At 39.4% G+C, this 26649-nt stretch overlaps 1 protein-coding gene across 3 annotated transcripts in view; it reads right to left on the bottom strand.

Annotated features, from left to right (window-relative positions):
* The window catches only part of RYR2 (ryanodine receptor 2), a 731966-nt gene that overhangs the window by 323956 nt on the left and 381361 nt on the right, over positions 1-26649 (bottom strand). For all 3 annotated transcript variants that reach the window (XM_078077755.1, XM_078077754.1, XM_078077753.1), the window contains 2 exons: positions 25567-25702; positions 9830-9925 (listed from right to left, as the gene is read on the bottom strand). In XM_078077755.1, the coding sequence (XP_077933881.1) occupies positions 9830-9925; positions 25567-25702 (232 nt within the window). The remainder of the gene's footprint in view (positions 1-9829; positions 9926-25566; positions 25703-26649) is intronic.

Raw genomic sequence — 26649 nt, 5'->3', positions numbered from 1 at the left:
TAGGAATTGGCAATGGTCTTTCAGATAGGACACTTAAAGCACAAGCAACAAAATAAAAAAATAAGTGGGACTGCATCAGGGGCACCTGGGTGGCTCAGTCGGTTAAGTGTCTGCCTTCAGCTCAGGTCATGATCCCTGGGTCCTCAGATCAAGCCCCGCATCGGGCTCCCTGCTCAGCTGGGAGTCTGGTTTTTCCTCCCCCTTTGCCCCTTCCACCTGCTCATGCACTCTCTTTCTCATGAATAAATAAAATCTTTAAAAAAAATTAAGTGGGACCACATCAAACTAAAACGCTTCTGCACAACAAAAGAAACCATCAATAAAGTAAAAAGACAACCTACAGAATGGGAAAAAAAAGTGCAAACCAAATATCCCATAAAGGGTTAATATCCAAAATAAATAAAGAATTCATCAGAAAAAGTAATCCAGTTAAAATGGGCAAAAGACCCAAGTAGACATTTTCTGAAAGAAGATATTCAAATGGCCAAAAGATACATGAAAAGATGATCAACATCACTAATCATCAGGGAGAAGTAAATCAAAACCACAATGAGACATCATGACATACCCATCAGAATGGCCATCATCAAGAAAACGAGGTAACAGATGCTGGTGTGGATGTGGGGAAAAGGAAACCCTTGTGCCCTGTTGGTGGGAATGCAAACTGGTGCAGCCACTATGGAAAACAGTAGAGAGGATCCTTAAAAAATTAAAAATGGAACTACCATGTGATCCAGCAATTCCACTTCTGGGAATACAACCAAAGAAAACAAAAACACTGGGGCGCCTGGGTGGTTCAGTTGGTTAGGTGCCTGACTCTTGATTTCGCCTCAGGTCATTATCTCAGGGTCATGGGATTGAGCCCCACATCAGGCCCCACGCTCAGCACGGAGTCCGCTTGAGATTCTCTCTCTCCCCCTCTGCCCCTCCCCCCCGCACTCTCTCTCCCTCTCTCTCAAATAAACCTTTAGAAAACAAAAACACTAACTTGAAAAGATATCTGCACCTCCACGTTCACAGCAGCATTATTTACTAAAAATAGCCAAGATAGACAAGATAGGAACCAAAAAGGCCAAAATAAAAAAATAAATAAATAAATAAAAACAGCAAGAACAAAAACTCTAAAACCCTCAGAGAAAAATTGATCAGATGTGTGGTTTCCAGAGGCAGGGAGTCGTGACAGAGGGATAAATGTCAGTAAATACTAGGGCTGTAACGTACGATATGATGAGGATAGCTAACACTGCTCTATGATACACAGGAAAGTTGGTAAGAGGATGAATCCTAAGAGTTTTCATCAGAAGAAAAGTTCTTTTCTGTTTTTTCTTTTACCTTTTTTTTTTTTTTTAAGATTTTACTTATTTATTTGAGAGAGAGAGAGAGAGCACAAGCAGGGGGTAGAAGCAGCGGGAGAGGGAGAATCGGAAGCAGACTCCATGCTGAGCGCGGACCCCGCCGTGGGGCTCGATCCCCCAACCCTGAGACCACGACCTGAGCTGAAACCAAGAGTCAGATGCTTAAGCAACTGAGCCACCCAGGTGCCCCTGTTTTTTGTTTAATACTTTCTTAAAAAATTTTATATATATGAGATGATAGATGCAAACTAAATCTGTTAGAGTAATAATTTCACAATATATGTAAGCCCAGCCATTATGCTGCTCACTTTAAACTTATACAGTGATGTGTGTCAGCTGTGTCTCAATAAAATCGGGCAGGGGAGTTCTCCTGCGGTATCAACACAGCCCAGGGCCTCATTTCCAATAAGCACAAAAGAAAAAAGTGAAAGTGCATAAAATAACCTATTTCTGATACTTGGCAAGTGTGGAATAAGAGAAGGAGAAAAGTTATACAATGCATTCTTTAACAAAATACACATTTTTTTTAAAGAGTTTAAGTAATCTCTACACCCAATGTGGGGCTCAAACCCACAACCCCAAGATCGAGAGTCACATGCTTTACAGAGCCAGCCAGGTATCCCGAAACCCACAAATTTTAGATAGGGTATTACGTGCAGAAGTGTATATGGTCCTGAGATGAAACATTATGTATAGAGCAAAGTACAATTTAAAATGCTTTTAAAAATTGGCATAATTTTATTATTTTTTAAAATATTTATTTATTTGAGAGAGAGAAAAAGCATGAACCAAGGGAGTGGCAGAAGGAGAGGGAGAAGCAGACTGCCCGCTGAGCAGGGAGCCCGGCATGGGGCTCGATCCCAAGACCCTGAAATCATGACCTCAGCTGGTCAAATGCTTAACCAACTGAGCCACCCAAGCACACCCAAGTTTGTTTGTTTGTTTATAAGTTTTTGGCTAAAGGTCTTTGTGCTGTGCACAGAGTACAAGTCTGCACCTCCACATTCATGCACAGATCTGGCATCCAATACCTAATTGTCCCCCACCCCACCCCCACCCCGTGCTGAAGGCACACTTTTCATCTGAGTTCTCAGTGGTCTTCACTATCTTTATTGCAGAAGACAGAACACCTGACTAGTTTATTTCTACACCACTCTTTTAAGAAAATAAAAATGATCTTGTAGTTAAAACACCAGCTAATTACAAATGAAAAAGGTGTGAAACACTTACTGGGACATTTTTATTCGTTTTACATAATGAACGCATCCATAGTGTTGACTAACAATCCTCCTGAGACAGGTATTATTACAATTCCATTTCACAAATATATGTAAAATATGAGGTACAAAAGGGTTAAGATCATGCAGCTATCAAGGATGATGCTAGAATTGGAACTTAACCAGTCCAACTCAGAATCCATACTTGTCATCAATCTTAAGCTCTGCTTCTCCTTAACACAGTATAAAAGTAGGTAGAAACAAGAGATGATTAAAAACTGACCTGCCATTTCTGATGAGGCAGTCTTGGCAGAGTTCCACCCTCATTTCCTACTGCCTCATCTCTACCCTGAGATCTAACATTACCTACCTTTCTCCAGTGTGGCCATATCCAGGGGGCACCCAGGCAGCCAAGCTAATGTCCATCCAGATTACATTTCCTGTATCACATCAGCCCTAAAGGAAGGCACCTGAAGAGTGTGCATCCTGCCTTGGGTAGTGATTGACTTCCTTCCTTTGACTACTGGGTCCAAGTAAATAGAACCCACTTTTAAAAGCCTAGCTACTTAGAAGGCTTGATTCAATCAAGAGGCAAGTTGGCTTGAGAAAATTGGGATAAGTGATACACACTGCAAAGAAACTTTAAGGAACTCAGTTCGAGACAAAGTCCTTCAGCCAGGATAATGTACCCAAGGGAGGTCACAGACACTTAACTTTAAGCATGACTGAAAGCGAATGACATAGCACAACTATTTCACTAAAGATGATGCTGAAAGCATTTAATATCCAGCACGGTATGAGCAAAACCCAGTCAGACCAGACACGCATTAAACTCTCATCCATCCATAGTAGCACATAAGAGCTCAAGCCTCCTTTCTGTCCACAGTCCCCAAAGAGGACATGACACAGTCTAGGTCAAAGATAGAAATCACTGTCTGTGATCTTGTTTTTAATAAGTTTTCCTCAAGCGAGCCCTTCCAAGATGATGTAGTTTCTCCGAGACAAGACTTCCTCTTCTCTTTCTCCAGCTAACCAGGCCTTTGTAGGACACATCCCTAATGGCCGTGTGTGGGGAGAAATAAAATCAGCAAGAGGGGTCAATGCTCCAACCTCCAAACCAACCCTGGGGAATCTAAAGAAGCAGGATGGGAACGTGGATTCCAGGAACTGCCCAAGAATACCCCCCGGGGAGACAAAGGCTCTCCTGAACTGGTAGGAGGTTAGCGGTGGTGGCTGTAGTCTGGATGGGGAACACATCCACAAGACAGGTGGGGGCAGACTTCATGTGTAAACTCCTCTCCCCGCTGCCTTAGGGCAATCGCTTGCCCTTTGCTGGCCACTGGGGCCCATATGGAATAATGTCAGGAGAGCGCTCAACCCCACCTAGGGCCGGGAAGTGACTAAAAAGGGGCCAAATGACCTTGGGCTTTCAATCTTTCATACCTTCCTCACCCAAATCCTCTGGGGGCTGGTTAATTAGAGCCTAGGGAGACTGTCTCTGTCAAGTTATGCTTCTCTCAGAGGTAGAAAGCCCTGACCAGCATCCACACCAGCATCCCCGCCATGTTGGCAGAAATGGAGTGAGCAGCACTATGGCACCCGTGACTCTCAGCCTGGGGCTCGGCTTTCTCCTCACTCCTTAAACAGACTGGACAACAAAGACTGAGCCTGGCTTTGGCCCTCCTGCCATTGGACCTATCCGACAAACTGGCGCCCCCAGGACAACACAAGTTCATTGACCACGGAGGCAGAATTGTCAAGCAGACCAAGAACGTAAAACAAATATGACCAACAGACGCAAAAATTAAACACCTGCTGTGAATATCAACTTCCTATTTAGTATCAAAACACATGAAAGGAGCCAAATGCCCTGCAATCCAGAGAGCCACCACCCGGAACAAGGCCATCAGACCCCACCTGTCCATGAAACCCAGGGATGCCCTTTGCCCCATCACTTCCAGTCTACTTCAACATTTAATACCCAGGGCCAGAGATGAGTCCTACGGTTAACAAGTAACTGTGGGAAATTATTATAAAACCAATCAACTATGTCACAAAGCAGAATAGTTTTCTTCTCAAATGTGAGACCGTTGAAGATTTTTTTTCATCTCAAAAGAACCATTTCTAAAAACACAATTTGCCATCTATCCCACACACAGGCTTTTAGAAGAGCATTCTGAAAGGCACAGAGACTCGAGATAACAAGGCAACATTGATCACTTTTTTCGTTCAGAAAAGAACGTTCTGTTCCATTTGGATTTTACTTGGAGGGACTTTTTTTTTTCTACTTTTCACATTGCTGGTAAAATATATTGTTCAAAAAGCCGCCCAAATCTAGATTCTCCATTCCCTGTTCTCTCTTTCTTTCCAGCTATAACTTAATACTTCACTGAAAAAGTAAGGAGTATGGCTGTACTCAGACTTTTCCAGGATCGTTCAAAAATGAGTAATTTTTGACAAGGGACTTAGCTAAATATTAAATTAGTAACCTTTAATCACTAATACATTATTTCAAACATTGAGTGATTATCTTTGAAAAATGTACACTATGTTTCCCTGTCGTAAGTGATCCATCAGCATCAAATGTAATTTACTATCATGATGACTCAGATCATTATTAAAAAAACCAGTCATTATAAGGTGCTCTGGATGAAGCAACAGATGAGGATGGATGATTACGTTATGGTGAGATGGTAGGGTCAAACAGGTACTGACCCCGACAGCCATCACAAAAGGTTTTCTTTACAAAGTCTGCAATATAATCATGATTGTGATTTTATGTTTCTCATAAGGGTCAGGTGCACAGTCTCCTGGCTATAACCAGAGCTGACTTTCTGCACAATCAAAAGATTTGAATCCGGGCACCTGGGTGGCTTAGTTGGTTAAGTATCTGCCTTTGGTTCAGGTCATGATCCCAGGGTCCCGGGATTGAGCCCCCGTGTCTCCCTGCTCCACGTGGAGTCTGCTTCTCCCTCCCATCTGCCCCTTCCCCCGCTCTCACGTGCTCTCTCTCTAATAAATAAAATCTTAAAAAAAAAAAGATTTGAATCAACCAACAGCTGAAGTTTCCTTCTTCAAAGTTACCTCCTAGAAGACTGTCCCTTTCTGTGTCATCATTACGTGTTGCTTGAACCGCAGATATCATTCTGAAAGGTTAGCTAGGATTTCTGCATCGCCAACAGCGGGTCTCATACAATATCCTGTGGGCTCCTGCTTTTTCTAACGCAAATGTTTGTACCTAAGTACCTATCAGGGAAGAGGATCCTGGCACACAACATTCTAGGGCAGATTTTTCACAGGTAACACATTTTTCCCTTTGAAAAATGATGAGCTTATGCTCTGCAAGAAATATTTGTGACATCTTTGGAAGCTTTAAACTATCATATTTCTAGGTACCACACGCTGTATGGTGTGTGAGCACATGCGTAGGCGTTCAAGCACCCTGAAAGGTTCCTTCTTCTGCTTGAACCCAGAGGGAGCTTCCTTCATGGCACTTACTAGGAGTGGGGAGGAATTGGCAGGAAACCCCAAGAAGGCCACTTTGACCACTGCCAAAACTATCTGCGGAATAGACTGTACCAGAATAAGACTCAGAGGAGGTATGCAGCCTCCTGACCAGCACACTGCTCAGTCAGCTCTTTCTTGAAATGCCCAAATAGCATTTCAAGTGTGCAGAACATCCTAAAGAAAACCCAGCCTTCAGAAATCGATCAGTTTGATCAACTGGACTTGCTCATACAAATCTTGTCTTTTCAATTAAATTTGGCCCAGAGACACAGTCACACGGGAAGCCTGGGAAAAGGTCTAATTTATCCTTTTTTTTTCTCCCAAATAATTCACAGTGGCTGTTCTTACAGACTGATCAGATACTCTAATAAAGTTTTATGCACTTGTGATACTAGTCAGCTTCCAATGAAGCAGAACATGCATAAGGAAAAAAATCTGCTCACTCCACTTTCTGAGCCCCACGATCATAGAATGAGATAAACAGCAGTTGGCTGGGTACAAGATACTGCCAGGGCCCTGCTCAAATTCTCATCCTTTGGGTTCAGTGAACTTTCAGCGGCCGGCTTTGGCAGTTCTTTTCTTCAAGATTTGCTTCGAGCACAGTGGCGGCTGGAAAAGCCACAGAATTCATGCTCTCTGGGAGCAGCAACACTCAGTGACAGAGAAAAGTCGGTGGTAAACACCCTAAATGTCTCCCCCCTGCCCCAGGTGGGAGAATGGTAAGGCACAGTCCTACAGAGTTTCCCAGAATTCCCCAAGAGAAAAGCTCCAGTTATTCATGGTGGTAACTCGCTTGTCAACACACCCTTTCCGGATTCCGTCTCCACCATGTCTCATGTGGACTCACTCCCCAAATAAACCTTTAAGCCCTTTCTCAAGGTCTACTGCAAGGACCAAACGAACGTAAGCTTCTTCATTAATACATCCTTTTGCTGACCCTTTGCAGGTCTTCATCAGATCTCTAAGTATGCACCGATTTATCTTGATTTTTGTCCACTGACCTTTTCTGAAGGAAATCTTTTTTTAATTTAAATTCAATTAATTAACATATAGTGTATTATTAATTTCAGAGGTAGAGGTCAGTGATTCATCAGTTGTATATGACACCTAGTGCTCATCATATCACGTGCCCTCCTTAATGCCCATCACCCAGTTAACCCCATTCCCCTACCCACCACCCCTCCAGCAACCCTCTGTTTGTTTCCTATAGTTAAGAGTCTCTTATGGTTTGTCTTCCTCTCTGATTACATCTTGTTTTATTTTTCCCTCCCTTCCTCTATGCTCCTCTGTTTTGTTTCTTATATTCCACAAATGAGTGAAATCAGATGATAATTATATTCCTCTAATTTCACTTAGCATGATACCCTCTAGTTCCATCCATGTCGTTGCAAAAGGCAAGATTTCATTCTTTTTGATGGCTACGTAATATCCCTACACACACACACACACACACACACACACACACACACACACACACACACACTGCACCTTCTTTATCCATTCATCTGTCAGTGGACATCCAGGCTCTTTCCATCTTCTCCCATTCTGTAGGTTGTCTTCTGGTTTTGTTGACTGTTTCCTTTGCTATGCAAAAACTTTTTAACTGAAGGAAATCTAAAGCTCATAGGGCCCCCTCGCTCTGCTCTGCTGCTCATATACAGACACAGAGACCAGCAATGCAGCTGGAAATGGACTAGCTAAGGAGAGCATGTTCAGCAGTCTCAGAGAGAAATTAAGATGATGCATTTGTGAGCACTCAGGAAACAATAACAGACGACTGAAATACAATTATGCATGTGTGTATATGATATGATCTTACGATATGCGTATCGTTATTGTTACTGTCTCTAAAAACTAAGCAACATTCTACTTCCTCTAGGAGAAAAAGCAGTTCATTGAAAGCATAAACGTAACCACAGCAGAGAAAATTTGTTTAGTGAAAAATATTTCAGATACGTACAAAGTAGGAGGCTACAAGTTACAGTGAACATACCTCAAGCCTGATGTAAGATTACAGGCTGGGGTTTCATCTCTGCTATAACAATTCTAGCATCTCCAATCAGTCATTCGAATGTCCTATGCCTCAATTTCCTTTCCTCTAAAGTGACATGTCAGGTTCAGTGTTCTCCAAGGGTGCTTCCTACTCCTGACACATTCCCTTTGCATTCTGAGAGCACGGAGCATCTACTTGACATAGAAGTACCTGTGACCAACAGCTGGTTTGGACAAAGATCATAGCAAATAGCAATTTGTATCTGGGGGAACTGTGCCTATAACCAACTCAACTGAAGACTCTAGACAGCGGACTCTACTTGGCTGAGTTTAAAGGATGCTCCACTCTGTTCTTTCCTTCTCTCTCTCTTCTTCTGCTCTGAGCACTGTGTGTGTATCTTAAGTGATTCATCTAACATTAACACTGTTCTGAAGGTAGCTCTGCCCCTCTCTCTAGAGATTCCCTGTGGCCAGAAAAGGGGATCAGCATACTTTTTTGTATCTACTGGAGATTGCCAACAATTCTGGATACTTTGACCCAAGAATTTACCCATTTTTGCAATCTTGCCATCATTTGTTAGCACTAACTTGACCACTTCCTCCTAGCACTTATTCAGTTTTCTCTTTATTCAAGATATTCTGTATTGATCCACAGTCATCCCATTTGTGTTGGAATACCCTAAAAACCCTCATCTTATGATCCTTGTGCCTTTTTTAGTTCAACAATCTCCTTTATATCTGCCACCCAACAATCCAGCAACGCCTTAAGACTCAATGTGTGACTCAAATTTCTCCTCCTAAATCTTAAACACTAAAATTTCACTCTTTGACTTAAAATTTCCCCCTTTGACCACAACCATACGTTCTTCTATTCATTCAGTTCCAACAAACCTATCCTTGAATGAGTCTTTCTCATGCAAAGTCATGAAATTATATCGGTACTGATAGGCATTTTCTTAAGTGAATTCAACCATTCATTCATACATTCATTTATTCATCCATTCAATAAATACTGTAAGCACCTACTAGGTGCCAGATGATATGGTAGACCCAAAGATGAATGAGATCATGCCCCTTGCTTCAAGAAGTTCATTGCTAGTGTAGGACATTGAGAGGAAAAATAAGTAACACAAAGGGGCATCAGTGGTATGGAAGGGCAACTAATGAGATACTGTGCAAAGAGAGGGAGGAGCAATCCGTTTCAGCTTGGGGTGCCGCTGATAGACAAGCTCAGGAAGGCCCTGAGGTTATCAATTTTAAGTTTCCATAACACCAAAATAAGAATAACATACTTGTTAGAGAGAAAGATATCGGGTTCATAGCCTGTAACTATTTTACTATGATAGAGACTATTAATATCTACGCAATCACTTTAAAACATTGTGCTGTATGATTTGGAAAAAAATCAGATTTTAGGCTATTATTATCCAAATCTTTTGAACACAAGTTAAAAGTAGAAGTTTCAAACCATTTTTTTGTTGTTGTTTATATAATACATTTGGAATAACTGATTGAAAAAGAATGCGAGTTCTGACTTTTTAGATTTAGGGACTTCATTTTTTCTAATGTAAATGAACTGTAAAATCGCTTTTCAGAAATAATAAAATACCAATGATTTGAACAATAAGTAAAAATTTTAACCTATTAAAAGGAAAACATTTAAATGGCACTGATGCTCAGAATTTGTTTTTATCTTAACATAAAATAGAAGAAAACAGGAATAATGTGTAAGGACAAGGAGATAACCAGAAAACATACCAGAAGAAGCTTCCAGTCTTTCCAATCGGCTGATCAACCAGTCAAGGGAGCCAGAAAATTGAGCACAGTTTTTACGATTTCCTCTAATTAGAGCCGCTGCAAAAGAAAAAAGCAGACATCACAGTTATGTCACTCTCCAGTTTAAAATGCAAGGTAAGCTGGTAGTAAGCCCTCAAATGCTGGAACAAAAACAAAATACTTTGACTTTATATCTGAGACATATACAAATATATAGATACATCTACATATACAAAATTGAGATTTTTTTAAATTTAAATTATATTAACATATAGTGCATTATTAGTTTCAGAGGCAGAGGTCAGTGATTCATCAGTCTCATATAATATTCAGTGCTCATTACCTCATGTGCCCTCCTTAATGTCTACCACCAAGTTACCCCATCCCCCCACCCCCCTCCCCTCCAGCAACCCTCACTTTGTTTCCTATGATTAAGAGTCTATTATGGTTTGTCTCCCTCTCTGGTTTCATCTTGCTTTATTTTTTCCTCTCTTCCCCTATGATCCTCTGCTTTGTTTCTTAAATTCCACATATGAGTGAAATCATCTGATATTTGTTTTTCTCTGACTGACTTACTTCACTTAGCAGAATATCCTCTAGTTCCATCTACACTGTAGCAAATGGCAAGATTTCATTCTTTTTGATGGCTGAGTAGTATTCCTCTGTGTGTATGTATGTGTGTGTGTGTGTGTACACACATACATACCACATCTTCTTTATCCATTCATCTGTCAATGGACATCTGGGCTCTTTCCATAGTTTGGCTATTGTGGACATTGCTGCTATAAACATCGGGGTACACATGCCCCTTCAGATCCCTACATTTGTATCTTTGGGGTAAATAACCAGTAGCACAATTGCTGGGTCATAGGGTAGCTCTATTTTCAACTTCTTGAGGAACCTCCATATTGTTTTTCCAGAGTGGCTGCACCAGCTTGCATTCCCACCAACAGTGTAAAAGGGTTCCCCTTTCTCCACATCCTCGCCAACATCTTTCATTTCCTGACTTGTTAATTTTAGCCATTCTGACTGGTGTGAGGTGGTACTGAGATTTTTTTTTTAAAGGATATTTATTAATAGGGACTGGAAAACCACACAGCTCATTAGAAGGAATATATTTTGAGAAAGTAACATTTCATATTGGGAGGAAATGATAAAGGATAATGGAAAAGCCAGTGTCCTGGGAGTCTCCTCACTTGGGTTCTGATACTCACTGCTTTTAATTAGCCATGAGACTAAATTATTTCATTTCCCTAGAGCTCAACTTTCTCACATCTATAATGAAGAAGTTAAGAGCACATCAGTTTTCCTGAAAATGTAGCACAAAATACTAGGAGATATAGTTAGTAACTATAACAGGCACACAGAGAGATAGAATTAATTGATACCTGGAAAAAAGGGTGGGAGGGCAGATGGCTAATAAGTTTGAAAACCTTTTGTTTTCCTCCTGCATCTCTACTTCCCTTTAAAGTTCACAAGGCACTTGAAGGACTCAGAACTCCTATAGTCAAGTCACCTGTTCTAACATTGCTTCACTTAGTGTTTCAGACACATCTTTGATGAAAGAAACCATCTTATATGAAATTCCTACACCACCTTTATGATTTCCTTCAATCCAATTTACATAATCTATTTAAAACTTTTAATGTTTCACAATCATGTGATTCTTTCAAAGCAAATCTGGTAAATATTTTATGAAAATTCTACTCTTCTGCCCATGAGATTGTTCCGAAACAGTATGACTGTTTACAAAGGGTTGGTGAGATGTTGACATAGTAGGATATTTAATGGGAAAAAGATGTTGCCATAAGAAAACAATCACTGTTTAAAATATGGTAGTGCTAGGAAGCAGTGTGAAGGACCTTAAATTTCAGGGCACTGCCTGTTTATCTCCGTAGTAAGAATAAGACAGAGGAGTCCTTGTAGTAACAAAGTGCAATTAATCTTAAAGACTTTATCTATTTTATTTATTTTGCCTGAAGATTAAACAATGATGCACTTAATTACTTGGACTCCCTGGGACCAGAGCCCCAGCAAGAACTAGCAACCAGCTACACACACACACACACACACACACACACACACACAACAAGTGCCGGGGACAAGTGTCAAGAGTGAGGTGTAGAATGAGAAGGAGTCCTATGTGCTCTCTGGATTTCTAATTTTAATCCATAAGAATATCTGTTCATGACTTACAACAACAGCCATTGAGGGATAGTATATACTAAAGCTTTTCAATCTTTACAGAGTCTCATTTGTTTAAACTTTAACTCACTCTTTTAATTTTACCTCTGAGTTTTCAAATTAAAGATATTAAATGTTTTCTAGAGGTCAGATATTAGAGATAAGTGCCTCTTGAAGAAATGAACAATGTAAGAATTAACCCTTTCAATAAACCGTGAAACATTTAAGAAAGTCACATAGTAAGACACAAACAGAAAACTACATTAAATTTACTGCATACAGAAATGGCATAGCCCATGTTGGCCTAGCCCACTGACAGCAATGTAATGAAACTAGAAATTAGTAAGAAAAGTAGAAACAAAGATAAAGTCCAAGCACTTAATAATTTAAACTCTCTCCTTAATAATTTTTGAGTCAGTAGGGAATCAATACCACAATTACAGACTATCCAGTAAATAGCAAAAATAGAAATGTTACCTAATACAATCAGTGGTAGATGGTCAAAACTGTACTCAGAGGAAAATTAAACACTTTCTTTCACTGCTAACCAACCAGGTGAAAAGTGTTACCTAAACATCCTTTCAATATTTAAGAAATAACATCACATAAATATAAGTAAGATAGGAAAAAGAAAAAACATTAGAGACAGAAAAAGTGATCTATGTAAAAAATTAAAATGGTAGGATTGATCAAGAGAGTCAAGATTTTTTTTAATATATGCTAAATACCAACTGCTCTAATCATGAAGGAAAAAAGACAAATCAAGAATAAACAGGAATTATAAACACAGCCACTACATAGATCTCTGTACTAGAATTTTTAAACATATAGGAAAAAGAATGGTTTCCAATTACGCATATATATACATTTTTTTTCAACAAAACTAACCCAAAGGAGAAAAATCTAAAGGGAAAAATCTAAATAGAAAAATAAACCATAATTAATATTGAGTAGTCAAAGACCAAAAACTTTTTTTCTATACTCAAGAAGTAAGTTATTTCTAAACTATTTCAAAGTAAAGAAACTAAGGAAACCTCCCTAATTATTTTACGAAGACAGTATAACTTTGACATTGATGCCTAACAAAGTATGCATATGAGAAAACTAGAGGGAACTCTTACTTACGAATATCAGTCCAAAAATCTTATACAAGGATGGTATTTACAAATGATATTCAGCAATACATTAGCAACATTAACTCAAGTAGGGGTTTGTTCCTCCAACGAGACAGAAATGTAGTAGGAAATCTGTTAATAAGTCACAGACAAAATGTGATGATCTTAACAGACTCTGACAAAATATATATTTCTAATGAAAAAAAAATTAAGCTCTGTAAAAAAAAAAATGCCTCCTGAACCTTATCCATGTGTGTGTGTATATATATATGTGCAGGTGCACAGCATGCTTTGCAGATAAATGGAGTGTGTAAAACATTACAATTCAGCAACGTAGTTAAGAAGAAATCAGTTAAGTGAGTTTCTAAAGTAATTGAAAACTACACAGAGAATTACAGGGAAGTTCATCACAATACAGCTTATAATAGCAAAATACTGGGAACAGCCTGAGTGTGGACTAAGTCAATGGCACATCCCTTCAGTAGGCTAGTATACATCCACTAAAACCTGGTGACGGTTGATCGTTCACTGCCAAGAAGAGATGCCCACAATACAGAAGACCATGCAAACAAACGCTATAAAGGAATATCGATCATATGATCCCATTTTGTGAAGTATATATCTAGAATATATATATATATATATATATATATATATATATATATATATATATATACATACATACATACAATATATATATATATACACATACATACATACAATATATATATATTCAATATAAGTATATGCATATCATGGAAAAATCGTGTTTTTTCAGAATATTTCTTAGAGAATGAGAACTGCCTCTGGGAACTATATCCTGATAAGTCCCTGGGACAGAAGCACAGACCCTAAAGGACACTGATAAGGGTGGGACTGCTTTCCCAGTTCAACAGGGACATGGTCTTATTTTAAAATAGGAAGGAAGATGAATAAAGCCAAGGCGGAAAAAGGATCATGCTCTGTGATGTGTTCCTTCACAAAGACCCCTAAAGCCATAATAACTTCCATTAAAAAAAAAAAAATCACAAATGCTCAATAAGAATGGCAGTTTGTTTTGTATGCACCTGTAAGGAGGTGAAGTTCTGTGGCCGAGATATTATGTAACCTCAGACAGAGGATACTGAAGAAGCACGAAATGGGAAACACTGTGTCCAAATAATCCCCCAAAATGTACAGACATCAAAGAGGAGCCTTGAGCCTGTCTCAGTCCCTGAAATTGGGCAGGGACAATTGGACAGAGCTAACTAAGCCTTCAGGAGAGGAGCGTTCCAACTGGCGTCTTAGTGCAGGATTTACATGGGTGTGAACACACGATGCTTCAGTACATGTGTGCATGTGGGTGTGTGAAGTGTTTCATATGTGTATTATGTTATATAGATTCAAAGAAATATTTTTAAAAGGTCATACATTAACATGGGTGGTTACATTTTAAACATGGTTTCCACCTTTTTTTATTAAGTATCTAATTTTTATAATGAAGTATTAATTTTAAAATCAAATAATACAATACAAAGTTACCTTCTTTTCAAGAAGAAAAGGTAAAACAACATCACTGATACAACTCAATGTCTCAAGAGCGCCACTCTCAAGACCAAACCACAATGGCAACTTTAATCTCATGGTACTTCAAGGTAAAGATGCAGAAACAAACTCAAGACAAACGTCCTTCCTCATGCAGGACAAGCATGCTAAACCCCTTCAAATCCTCTTTCCTTGTTGGCTAATGGGTCTTAAAGACGGTCAAGACCTTTCATCTTCCATACATCTCTATTTTTCCTTATTTAAGAAATATGAAGGTAGGGGGCGCCCGGCTGGCTCAGTGGGTGGAATGTGCGACTCCTGATCTCGGGGTTGTGGGTTGGAGCCCCATGCTGGGTACACAGCGTGCTTAAAAATAAAAATCTTTTAAAAAATTAATGTAAATGCATCGGGCACCACAGTTGACACTTGTGAGTATGAGCTTGAATAACGCGTGAATATAATACAATGGTTGAGGGTCTTCCTCTAGCATATTGTAAGTTCTTTTATATTTGACACTCTTATTACACGTCTGTACATTGCCTGAAATTTGGAAGGTATGTTATTTCTTAATATAGTGAATGGATAAATAGCATCCAGTCTCTTACAGAATAAGAATATCTGGTTAAGTGCAGTACAACTTAAATACTATAAAAACATTTTGAACTAAGCTCTAAAAAAGAAAGTGGTAGTTCACTGAACCAATTTGTTTTCATGTTGAATAACTAATTAAATCTCTGAACTTTTATCCAATCAGAAGATGAAATGCAAGTAATATCGGCAGTCAATTGAAAAATTATGATCGTAAAAAATACTCCATCCCGCATTTCTTATTTGTATTGTAACATCCCTGTGTCCTCAGGCTTTAGTGTCTTTAAGCTCCAAGACTCAAAACTTCTCGATATACTCAAAGAACGAGGAAACTACAAATAGATTAAGATATAAGATCTTCCAAGAAAACTCACTTTTAAAATTTATTTAACAAATACTGATTACCTGCTTTGCATCCGGCACTGCTCTAGGTCTAAGAGATACAGCAGGAAATCAAACGAGGTTCTCCTTTGGAGCTTATATGCAAAGTCTGGAAATACTAATCATTCCAGCACAGACAAATGAGGGACCAAAGAACTAGAATTCACAAAGATTTTTTTTTTTAATATCCAGGTTAATAAGTGGTTGCTCCTAAATTCCGATAACCCAAGAAACCAAAAATAAGCAAAAACTCCAGAATGTTGTTGAAAAATTTAAGAGTACTGTGCCACAGAAACTTCTTGGGAAGCTTGAGGAAGGGTCCCTGCTGTTCGGGGACCTTGTGAACTCAGGTTTGATGACCCTGCCCTGTAAGTGGACAGTGTAAAAGAAGCAGTGAACAACTGCTTTGCATGGCTTGGCCTACAAGACTGCGTTGGGCCAAGAATGCATGGGCATTTCTCATGGATCCTGGCAAAGAGCATCTCTGTGGCCTCATCCAACAACCACCCAGAACAGAGTTGCAGCTATCCTGTCCCACGAGCAAGGACTCGGCTAAAAACATCCAACATGCCTGCTGAAAAAAGTCAGCTCCCAGCTGCTGCCAAGTCCCTCCAATCCCCCCACCAGGGATGACAGCTTAACCTTCTGGCTAGAGCCAGAGAAGAGGCAGCCACACAACCAAGTAAAAAAAAAACTGTGCTATGTTCTCTCCTCCCTCTCTACCATCATCAGGAAGCAAACAACAGCAAGCTCATGGAGAAGGTAAGTAGAGATAGCAGTGAGTTCCTGCTTACGGAGCTCATAGTGCAGCCAAGACTTTAAAGCCAGACAATTCTAATTCCAGAGTCCACACTCAGGTACAGTCTATGTTGCCCCCCATCACCAGTCTCTTCCTGCTGGAACCCCCGATCTAGAAGAGATTAGGAGGGGTGGGATCCTGGTCGTGTATCAAGAGATTAAGAAGGCATCTCATAAAATAGGTTCCAAAATGCATTTCCATTAAAAATGCAAGCTGGTGTAGTCACTCTGGAAAACAGTATGGAGATTCCTCAAAAAGTTGAAAATAGAGCTACTGTACGACCCAGCCTTTGCACTACTGGGTATTTACCCCAAAGACACAAATGTAGTGATCCGGATGGGTACGTGCACCCCAACGTTTATAGCAGCAATGTCCACAACAACCAAACTATGGAAAGAGCCAAGATGTCCATCAACAGATGAATGGATAAAGAAGATGTGGTATATATATATACAATAGAATATTATGTAGCCATCAAAAAAACAAAATCTTGCCATTTGCAATGACGTGGATGGAACTAGAGGGTATTATGCTAAGCGATCACAGACCTGTACCTCTGAAACAAATAATACATTGTATGTTTAAAAAAAAAAAAAAGAAGAAGATAGTAGGAAGGGAAAAATGCAGGGTGGGGATCGGAGGGGGAGACAAATCATGAGTGACTATGGACTCTGAGAAACAAACTGAGGGTTCTAGAGGGGCGGGGGGTGGGGGGATGGGTTAGCCTGGTGATGGGTATTAAAGAGGGCACGTTCTGCATGGAGCACTGGGTGTTATACGCAAACAATGAATCATGGAACACTACATCAAAAACTAATGCTGTAATGTATGGTGATTAATATAACAATAAAATTTTAAAAAATGGATTAGTGACTGTCATGGTCATTTCATAGACATGAGATTATTACCAAGTTGAAAAGAAAGAATGTGTTTTGTTTATAAAATGTCAGGATTTCCTGGAGGACAACACAGAAACATCTGTATGCTCAGATGCCAGAGTAATCCCTGGTATGAACGAGTCTGAAGCAAGGCCCTCCTCTTACATCTCCTAACTACCTCCCCCCCAGTGTTTTACGGCATTTCAGAAGATCTGCCTCCTTACGACACCAGGAGAATGCCCCATATGTGCCAAAATCCTTCATCACTCTTACCCTTTCCAAGTGTTAAAGTATTCAGAAACCAGTAACTTCTCCTTTCCTGAGAGGGCTATGGCCTTTGCTGTTTGTTTCATCCTTTGAATCTTCATAAAATAAGTATTCATAGAGTTTGCCAATGAGCCATTTCTCAGACATCTTTAGAAAACCACCCTGGCTTGCAAGCGTCCTACAGATTAATTGTGTGGATTTCAGAAAAGACATACAGAAGCATGTGACAGCAATGCCTTTAAACTATGAATATTGGTGTCTCTAAGATTCTCAGTTCCTCCAGGTGGCAAGCTCATAAATCTACTTTTGTCATTCTCCACCTAAAACACATATTAAATATATCTGTGTCAAATTTTTAAATTGTTATAGATTATCATTCCCACCTGCTCTCTCCATGCTAAATACACCTGCTGAAGGAAAAAAAAAAAAAAAAAAGGCGATGGCTTATTTCCACAGAGAAAGCCCAGACAAGATCTACAGTCTTCCTCGTTGGAAGCACTGGAAGGAGGCTTAATGAATTTGGAGTTAATGATACCCAAGCCAAACTTCCTGATAGCTGGGTAAGGAAGGACTGTGAGGTATAAATATCTTATGAACTCCAAATCTTGCTACAGATCTGATACTTTTGTAGACAGACTGAAGTATATCCTCGAGTAGAGATGGTTACTTATCTTATGATCATACTGACTCCAATAAAAATTATTGGCAGCAGATGGTTAAGTCAACCTAAAACTGTATTCGTTTTTTTTTTCTAATCATGAAATCAGTGTTCACTACAATAAAAAGAGAAAATCAAGAGTAGTCAAAGAAAGGTTTAAGCCACAAAATCTCTCATCATTCTATTTACCTTGAACAACCACCAGTGAACCTACCATGTATATACTGAAAGAGATCTTTATATGCACGCACTGACTTATAAATATTCTATTTCTTCACTCAACTGGAATTAATATACTAGCTTTCCCTTTCATCCTCAATTGTGTAACATTACACATTTATGTTAATGACTTTTTCAATTATAGAAGTAATGCGTGTAGGGCGCCTGGGTGGCTCAGATGGTTAAGCGTCTGCCTTCGGCTCAGGTCATGATCCCAGGGTCCTGGGATCGAGTCCCGCATCGGGCTCCCTGCTTAGCGGGAGGCCTGCTTCTCCCTCTGCTTCTCTCTCTCTCTCTCTGTGTCTCTCATGAATAAATAAATAAAATCTTAAAAAAAAAAAAAAAAGAAAGAAGTAATGCGTGTAAATAGAGTAAGAATAAATACATAATGGAACACACAGGAAAGTAAAAGATCTGTCCCCGGAAAAGCAGTCACCTAGCAGTTTTCTGTGCATCCTTCCGAAATGTCCAGGGTGTACAAGAACATATCTTTTTCTACATATTTCTAATACGACGCAATTGGAATCTTAATGTGCATACAGGGTTCATCTTTTTTTTTTTTTTTCACTTAATACCATATCCTAGATGGCCATGCTAAAAAGAACAGCAATCTGGCCCGTCTTAATACAGTTTTCCCAATGATGTGTTTCTCTCAATTTTCAATGATAACACAGTACTAACTACGCTATTACTTTTGTAACCAATCCCCTCTTGATAGAAAAATAGTTTTCAATTTTATGCAATTTATAAACAATTTTGCAGTGGACATCCTTCCCACACTTGTGCAAATATATCTCTAGAATGCATATCTTAAAGTAGAATTTCTAGAGTAAAAGGGAATACATTTTAAGTTTTATGTGTACTGCCAACCAAAGTTTGTTTTAAATTCTACCAATTTACACTCCCACCAAAAAAATATTACCCAACATTTTCCCCAATAACGGGTGTTATCAAATTTTTTATCTGTGCCAAGCTAATAAATGAAAAATGATCCTTATTCATCATCTTAATTTGCAGTTATTCGTCATGTTGAGAATCTTTTATTATCTTATTTGTTGTTCTGGGAACTACCTGTCTCCATCTTTTGTCTGTTTTTCCATTAGATAATATTTCCTTTTTTTATTCTATTTTTTTATTATGTTATGTTAATCACCATACATTACATCATTAGTTTTTGATGTAGTGTCCATGATTCATTGTTTGCATATAACACCCAGTGCTCCATGCAGAACATGCCCTCTTTAATATCCATCACCAGGCTAACCCATCCCCCCACCCCCCAATATTTCCTTTTTTTATGGATTTTTGAAAACTCTATATATTACAGAAACTGAGCCTTTGTCTTTCATATAGATGGCATATTTTACAAAATTCCCAACTGTTTTTTTAATGATAGCATTTATCATAAACATTTTAATTTTTGTGTAGTTAAATTTATCAGTCCTGTATTAATCACTTACTTACATGATTAAACAGTAACTTGCATCAAGATGGTGAAGGCAATAAAGTCAGTAACTGCACAGCATCATGACAAGCTTTGTTATTTACACTGTGTGTCTCGTACTCAACCATTAACTTCATGGGAACAGGGACTATATCCTGGTCACAGCTGACCCTCACTGCCCAGATTAGGGCATCTCGGACAGCAAGCACTCAATTAATCTTTTGAACAGATTAGACTCTTATTTAAATCCAGATCCATTGGACTCCAAGTCCACATTCTCCCAACATGGCACAGTTTCTGTTACAGAGGACACCCTTTGAAAAGACTGTAAAAGGAACAGAGATTCAAGACACTTGGGAAATAAAATGGAAAAAGAAGCTTCCCTGAAGAGAGAGATTAAAAGAGAGAGAGAGAGATAGGTATGAGGGATTAACAAAAACTCTCAGGAGTAGCAATGTGAAAACGTAAAAGTTAAAGTTAAGAATATGTGTGCATGCGTGCATATATGTGTGTGTGTGTGTGTGCGTGTATTTGGAAAGTACATTCAGAACTTATGTCTCTTCTGCATGAAAAAATTAGTTTAAAAGCCACAAAATATGCATGTGTCTGAAATCACTGTGTATTATCTTATTGGCATCTATGATTACTATACTGTTATCTCCCTTTCAGATGTGAGTCTTGGGGAATTCTAATTGTGTCAATTTTAAGTAATAGCTCCCTCAAATCCTTTCTTAATCAAATGGGATGTAAATAATTAAGGAAACAAGATACATATATTTAAGAAATATGTTCTGTATATCTACATATTGATCTTTAATACAGATATATATGTACTGTCTACCAAACCTCTTATATCGACCTCTTATATTCTAGACATTCTGGAAGAAAAGTACTGGATGGGAGGCACCCAAAGCTCAGGAACTAGAAACAAAGTGAGTGAGGTCACAGGTGAGAAGGGAGAGAGACAGACCAGACATGGAGCTTGAGTATTCCAAAGACTAGAACAGGAAGGGTGCATACCAACTATCTGAGAGTCAACGGAGATTCATGAAGAAGTGTGTGAGGGCTCCCCGATGTCTCCAATAAAGATCGGCGGAGAGAAGGAAAAGAGTCAGAGAGATTAACCAGAAATCTTACAGCATCCGATTATCAATGTGATTCTCAAGTATTTATTGAATACCAGCTATACACCAGATATGGAGGATACAGATGTAAGAGATGGGTGTGTTCAGGGAATGCATGGAACAATGGAATATAAAATTTTCAACCTGGAGGGAACTATGAAGAAAACTTTATTTCCTCCCTTTTCTGATGAGGAAACCAAGAGCCACCATGTATCTACAATAATCATGATGCTACATCTTCTATATTTTCAAAATCCAGAGCTTCCCTTGTTATATCCAACAGTTCCAAGTGAAAAGGCACATTTATTTCTTTTTAAATGATTTTATTTATTTGAGAGAGAAAGAAAGAGTGCGAGCGCACAAATGTGGGGGAGGGGCAGAGGGAGAGAGAGGAGCAGGCTCCCCGCTGAGCAAGGAGCCCCCAGATGTGGGACTTCATCCCAGGACGCTGGGATCATGACCTGAGCTGAAGGCAGACCCTTAACTGACTGAGCCACCCAGGCACCCCTCTAAGGCATATTTATTTATTTATTTATTTTAAAGATTTTATTTATTCATTCATGAGAGATGGAGGGAGAGAGAGAGAGAGAGAGGCAGAGGGAGAAACAGGCTCCGTAAAGAGCAGGGAGCCTGATTCAGGACTTGATCCCAGGACCCCAGGATCACAACCTGAGCTGAAGGCAGACACTTAACCAACTGAGCCACCCAGGTAACTTCTGAGGTATATTTAAAAGGCAAAAACAGTAAGAACAGAAAGAGAAGTCAAAAAAGAAGGCTTTATTATGTTAATGAGGATGAGGATGGTGATAAAAGCATCCAAAAAAAAAAAAAAAGGAATAATGAGAATAGCAATAAGACACTATGGTAAGCATTTGAAATACATTACTATACTTAAGCCATCCAACATCATTATAAAGGGAATTATTATAGCCATTTACAGATAATATGTATAATAACAATAGGTATTACTCACTATGTGCCTGGTATTCTTCTTAGCACTTTACATCAACTCAGGGGATTGCATGATAATCCTCAGGAATAGGAACTCCAGATTAAGTGTTGGAGATGAAGAAACTGAGCGTGAGTTTAGTAATCTGTTCAAAGTCATACAAGTAGGAGAGCTTTAATTCTGAGACCTTCTTGGCTAAAAGAAGGGTCATTTTCTCAGAGACTGTTGCCTATGGATTAAAGATTAAGCTTTTGTTTTTCAAGAAAAAAGACACAATGGTGGCGGAGTAACAGGTGCACTGGTATGTAATACAGTGTCTCGATGGCCACATCTAACCTGTTACAGGAAAATCTAACCTCCATGGGAATCTCTAATACATTTGTTGAATAATTCAAACAAATATTTATTGAGTGCCAACTCTGTTTACACATGGTGCCACATGGTGGATAAAGGCACTCGGGTTAGAATTTAGTCCATAAAACCTTTTGGATCAGTCAAGTATCTAAGTTAACATTTGAGCTGGACACTTTAGCTTCTTCCCCAGAATTCTCTACAACGTTCACCTCTGTAGGGCAGCCAAGCAGTCCAAGGGCTTGGCCCCAGTTCCAGGAGTGAGTCCTTGATCAGTCAGAGCCAATGTGGTGAAATTCCTATCCTCCCTTGCAAGAATGATGAGCTCAGGAAAGACTACAGACACAGTCTGGGCTAATGAGATGAAAGAGGCGATTTGCTAGGGGGGTTTAGGAAATAGCATGCTCTTTGCTAAGATAATTTCAAGGAGCAGCCTTCTTTCACTTCTTCCATGTCAGAGAGGAAATCTGCAGCACTGGAGCTGAGGGCAGCCCACTGAGGCCACATAAGGGAAGCCAGCATTGGAGGGAGCTGACCCTTGTGGAAGGCAGAACAGATATAAAGAAGCAGGTTCTGGATGCCATGATGAAGCCATTGAGTACACCCACTAGCTGACTTCCAGCTCTACAAGCCAATAAATGCCCTCCACTGTGTGAGCCACTTTGAGTCGAGGCTGTAATTTGCAAGTGGACACATTCTAAGAGATCTATCATCATTCCACCTACAACAACTGCTTCTTCCCCCCCACACTCTGAATAAACCATTTAAAAATCATATCTTTAGCCATGGTCTCATTAAAAATCAAACCATGAAACCAATTCTGATGAGGAGCAGTACTCCCACTCTCCATGTCTCCAGCATTTTGTAGAGTTTATTACTACTACTCCAATAGGTTCTAAAATAATGAGATTTAATCAAAGAAGTCTGTGAGGGTAAAAGGAATATAAGCTTGAGGGATACGTAGCCCGAAATGATAAAACTGAAGTGTTGACTTTGCTGGATTAGATTTTTTTCTATGATTTTAGAAAAAACATTATAATTCTCTCTGTACATTTTTATTACTTATGGATACATGAGCACATGGACCGGTTGAAACAAAAAAAGTAACAGACTATGGAAAGAGCTGATGTGAAAATGTAAGATGCGCATTATCTAGATTTCTCTACAACAACATTGTCTCTGCACATAATCCTTCCTACCCTTAAACACACACAGATGAGGCACCTCTTGACCTTAAGCGTCTAGTTTGTCACAGAAACGAATCCCATGTCATAGCAAGTGAAGATGTTAAATTGTGGTGTTAAAACACTAACATACGTCAGTCCCTACCAATTACCGAAATTCAGTGCTGTAATTTCTTCACTGGAAAAGAAATGCAGCCCCTAGAATGTTGGCATCATAAAATCCTTGTCCTCATGATTTCATGGGTAAAATAATAAATCCAGATTCCTAGAAAGCCTCTGTGGCCTGGGTCCTGCTCAAAGAAATGCTAGCCACTGTTACCCCTTATTCTGAAAGTACCAAACTACATGTGTTTAATTTTCATGGCAGATCAAATAGCCTACCTAAAGGGAGGATATTAGAAATGCTAGCAGGCACAAGAGTTCTATTTGCTAAATAGTATTATTAAGTTTTAATGAGCTTCAATTAGATTATAGAGAATTTCCAAATATTTTGACTACCTTTCATTCTTAACACACACACACAAAAATGCCTCAAGACTTCTTTTCTCTACTTAGGAATTATACTTTCCTACTCTATCAGAACTCAATTTATTTAATTAGTAAACATTTACTGAGTATCTGCCATGTGCCAGACATGAAGTTAAAGGACAGAGATGCAAAAATCAGAAAAGGTGCCATTCTTGCCCCGGAGATCACAGGCACATATGTAACTAAGTAAGAAATGGGTAAGTGCTATAACACAAGTAAATACTAAGTGCCAAGAAAGCAGAGAGAGAGAGAGAGAGAGAGAGAGAAGGAACTGTTCAATCATGCTTGAGAGTTAGAAAAAAGTCAACATTAACTTCAAAAAAGTCAGGTGTAAACTGGGCCTCAAAGGATATACAGGAATTCTGGAAAAGGGGGGGGAGCAGGAAAATGTCACTGAAGCATGGACAGGGCACTCAGAAATGGGTACGGCTAGAGAAAGGGGAAAGACACTGGCAAGGACCAGCCTGGAAGAGTTCACAGGGGCCTCAAGTACCAGGCGAAGCAAGTTAAACTTCACCTTCTGGAATGATGGGAAAAAAGGTGAGAAACGTCTAAATGGAAGAGATGTGCAGTTACAGTGTACCAGATGAATCTGGGATTTTGGAACTCAGGGCAAGTGAAGAGAGAGGTCATTCTCCACGGGTCTCCTCTTTTGCATGTCTTGTGAAGGAGCCACTGAAAGACTTTGCTTTGGGTTTTCTTTTCAAGGATGTTTGTAGCAAGAAGCCTTGGAAGAGAGAGATGGTGTCTCCATCCAAAGCAAAAGGGTGGGCAGGAGTATTTCCAGTGTAACTGATTTGGACTCCCTAAGCTCACAATTCCTTTCCTGTGACTCAATCCACTGCATGTCAACTGTTCCCTTCATATTGTCCTATGAGAAGTGGGGTTTGAGGAATTGGCCCCAAGAATGCTGATATTTTGGCTTCATCCATTGCTTTAAGAAATAAACTATACCTCTTTATCCTCATTGGAGGCCAGCTCACTCCCTTGCAAGTTCATAGTTCTTGACAAGAGACAAGGGAAAGCTAGTGGAATAGCCCAGGCCAAAAATACTAAGGACGTATGTTTGCATACAGTCAAAGGAATGTAGCACAAACCACCACAAGCGTTCCTAATTTACCTCCAGCACATATAGAGGGTGCAAACGCAAATCTCAAAAAGACTACAGAAGGAAAAGGGAGAAGGTTCCTGACAAGATTCTTGTGAGGGAGAAAGAGGGGTCTTGTGGTACTAACCTGAGAATCGTAAAGGAAATATTTCATGCAAATTCACACGGAGGTCCCTCACCCACAAACTCACACCCTCGAAGACTCCCCTCCATAAACCAGAGACCAATCTACTGCTCTGGCCACAGTCCACACTCAGAGATGGACGTAAGTATTATAAACATCACTTGGCTTTAAGTGCAACAACAGTAAACACTAAAAGCCTCAATGAAGAAGCATATCATGAAACTACATTACCTGCTATGTGATCATTTGAAATAGACGTGAGTCAGTTGCCTTGAAAACCGTCATACTTCTTACCTAGCAACTCATAGAGAGAATTCAGAATCGACTTCCAGGACTCGCCAGCTTCTCTCCCGGCGACGTCAGCAAAGTGCGCCGCGCTGCTGTACACGTGCAGCCTGTCTATACACTCGAGCACGAGGTTGATCATTCCCTGGAAGGTTAATACAAATTACCATAAGAAACCATGATTCTGCTCACAGACAAAAAAAAAAAAAAAAAATTCTAAGTTGATTAATTTAAAAATTAAAAAAAAAAAGCCCGGCTTAAAGTAAGACTGTTAAAAAAAAAAAAATCTAAGTTGATTAATTTAAAAATAAAAAAAAAGCCTGGCTTAAAGTAAGACTGTTAATCATAAAGAAAACTGAGATCATATTATTTAAATGTCAGGAAGAAACACACTTGCATGTGAAATAAAATGTTCTTGACATAATTCAAGTGGTTTTTAAGTCCTGAGGGCTATTTTCAAATAGAAGCAGAAGAACAATACAAAACTATGTGCTTTATACTTCTATTTGCAAGGTTTACTACTGGATTAATGGATCGGTCACAACTGTGTTCTACCATGAGGGGTACATGAAGAGGTTCAGAGAATGCCACCCCAAGATATGCAACTTTGGCATAGGATTATTTTGAGCTGAAGGCAACTGAGAAAAATCAGACACAAGAAAAACTCTCTGCCCTTTTCCTCTACCAGGAAGGACAGGAGATGCTTAACCACAAGAAACAAGGCCCAACACTTATCAGCCCAGAGGCTTCACAGAGGAATCTACATAACTTTACTAACTCACCCTTAACTTCCACTAGTTCCTCCATATATACACCTTCCCACAACTTGCTGCCCCTAGAAGCTCAAAACTCCTTTCCTTTATCTCTTTCCTTTTCTACAAATTTACTGTCCTTTTTTTGTTAAGATGCTGTATAAGCCTGAGTTCTAACCACTCCTTTGAGTTGCTCATCACTGAGTGCTCCCATGGATATGCATGATTCACATGTTAATAAACACCTTGTTTTCTCTTATATATCTGTCTTTTGTCACTCTAATCTGCAGGGCCCCAACCAATGAACCTAAGAGGAGTAGAGGAAAACGACTTCTCTTCC

This window comes from Halichoerus grypus, chromosome 7 (genome assembly GCF_964656455.1).
Source record: "Halichoerus grypus chromosome 7, mHalGry1.hap1.1, whole genome shotgun sequence".
Classification (NCBI taxonomy): Eukaryota; Metazoa; Chordata; class Mammalia; order Carnivora; family Phocidae; genus Halichoerus; species Halichoerus grypus.
This window is presented reverse-complemented; position numbering and strand designations above follow the sequence as displayed.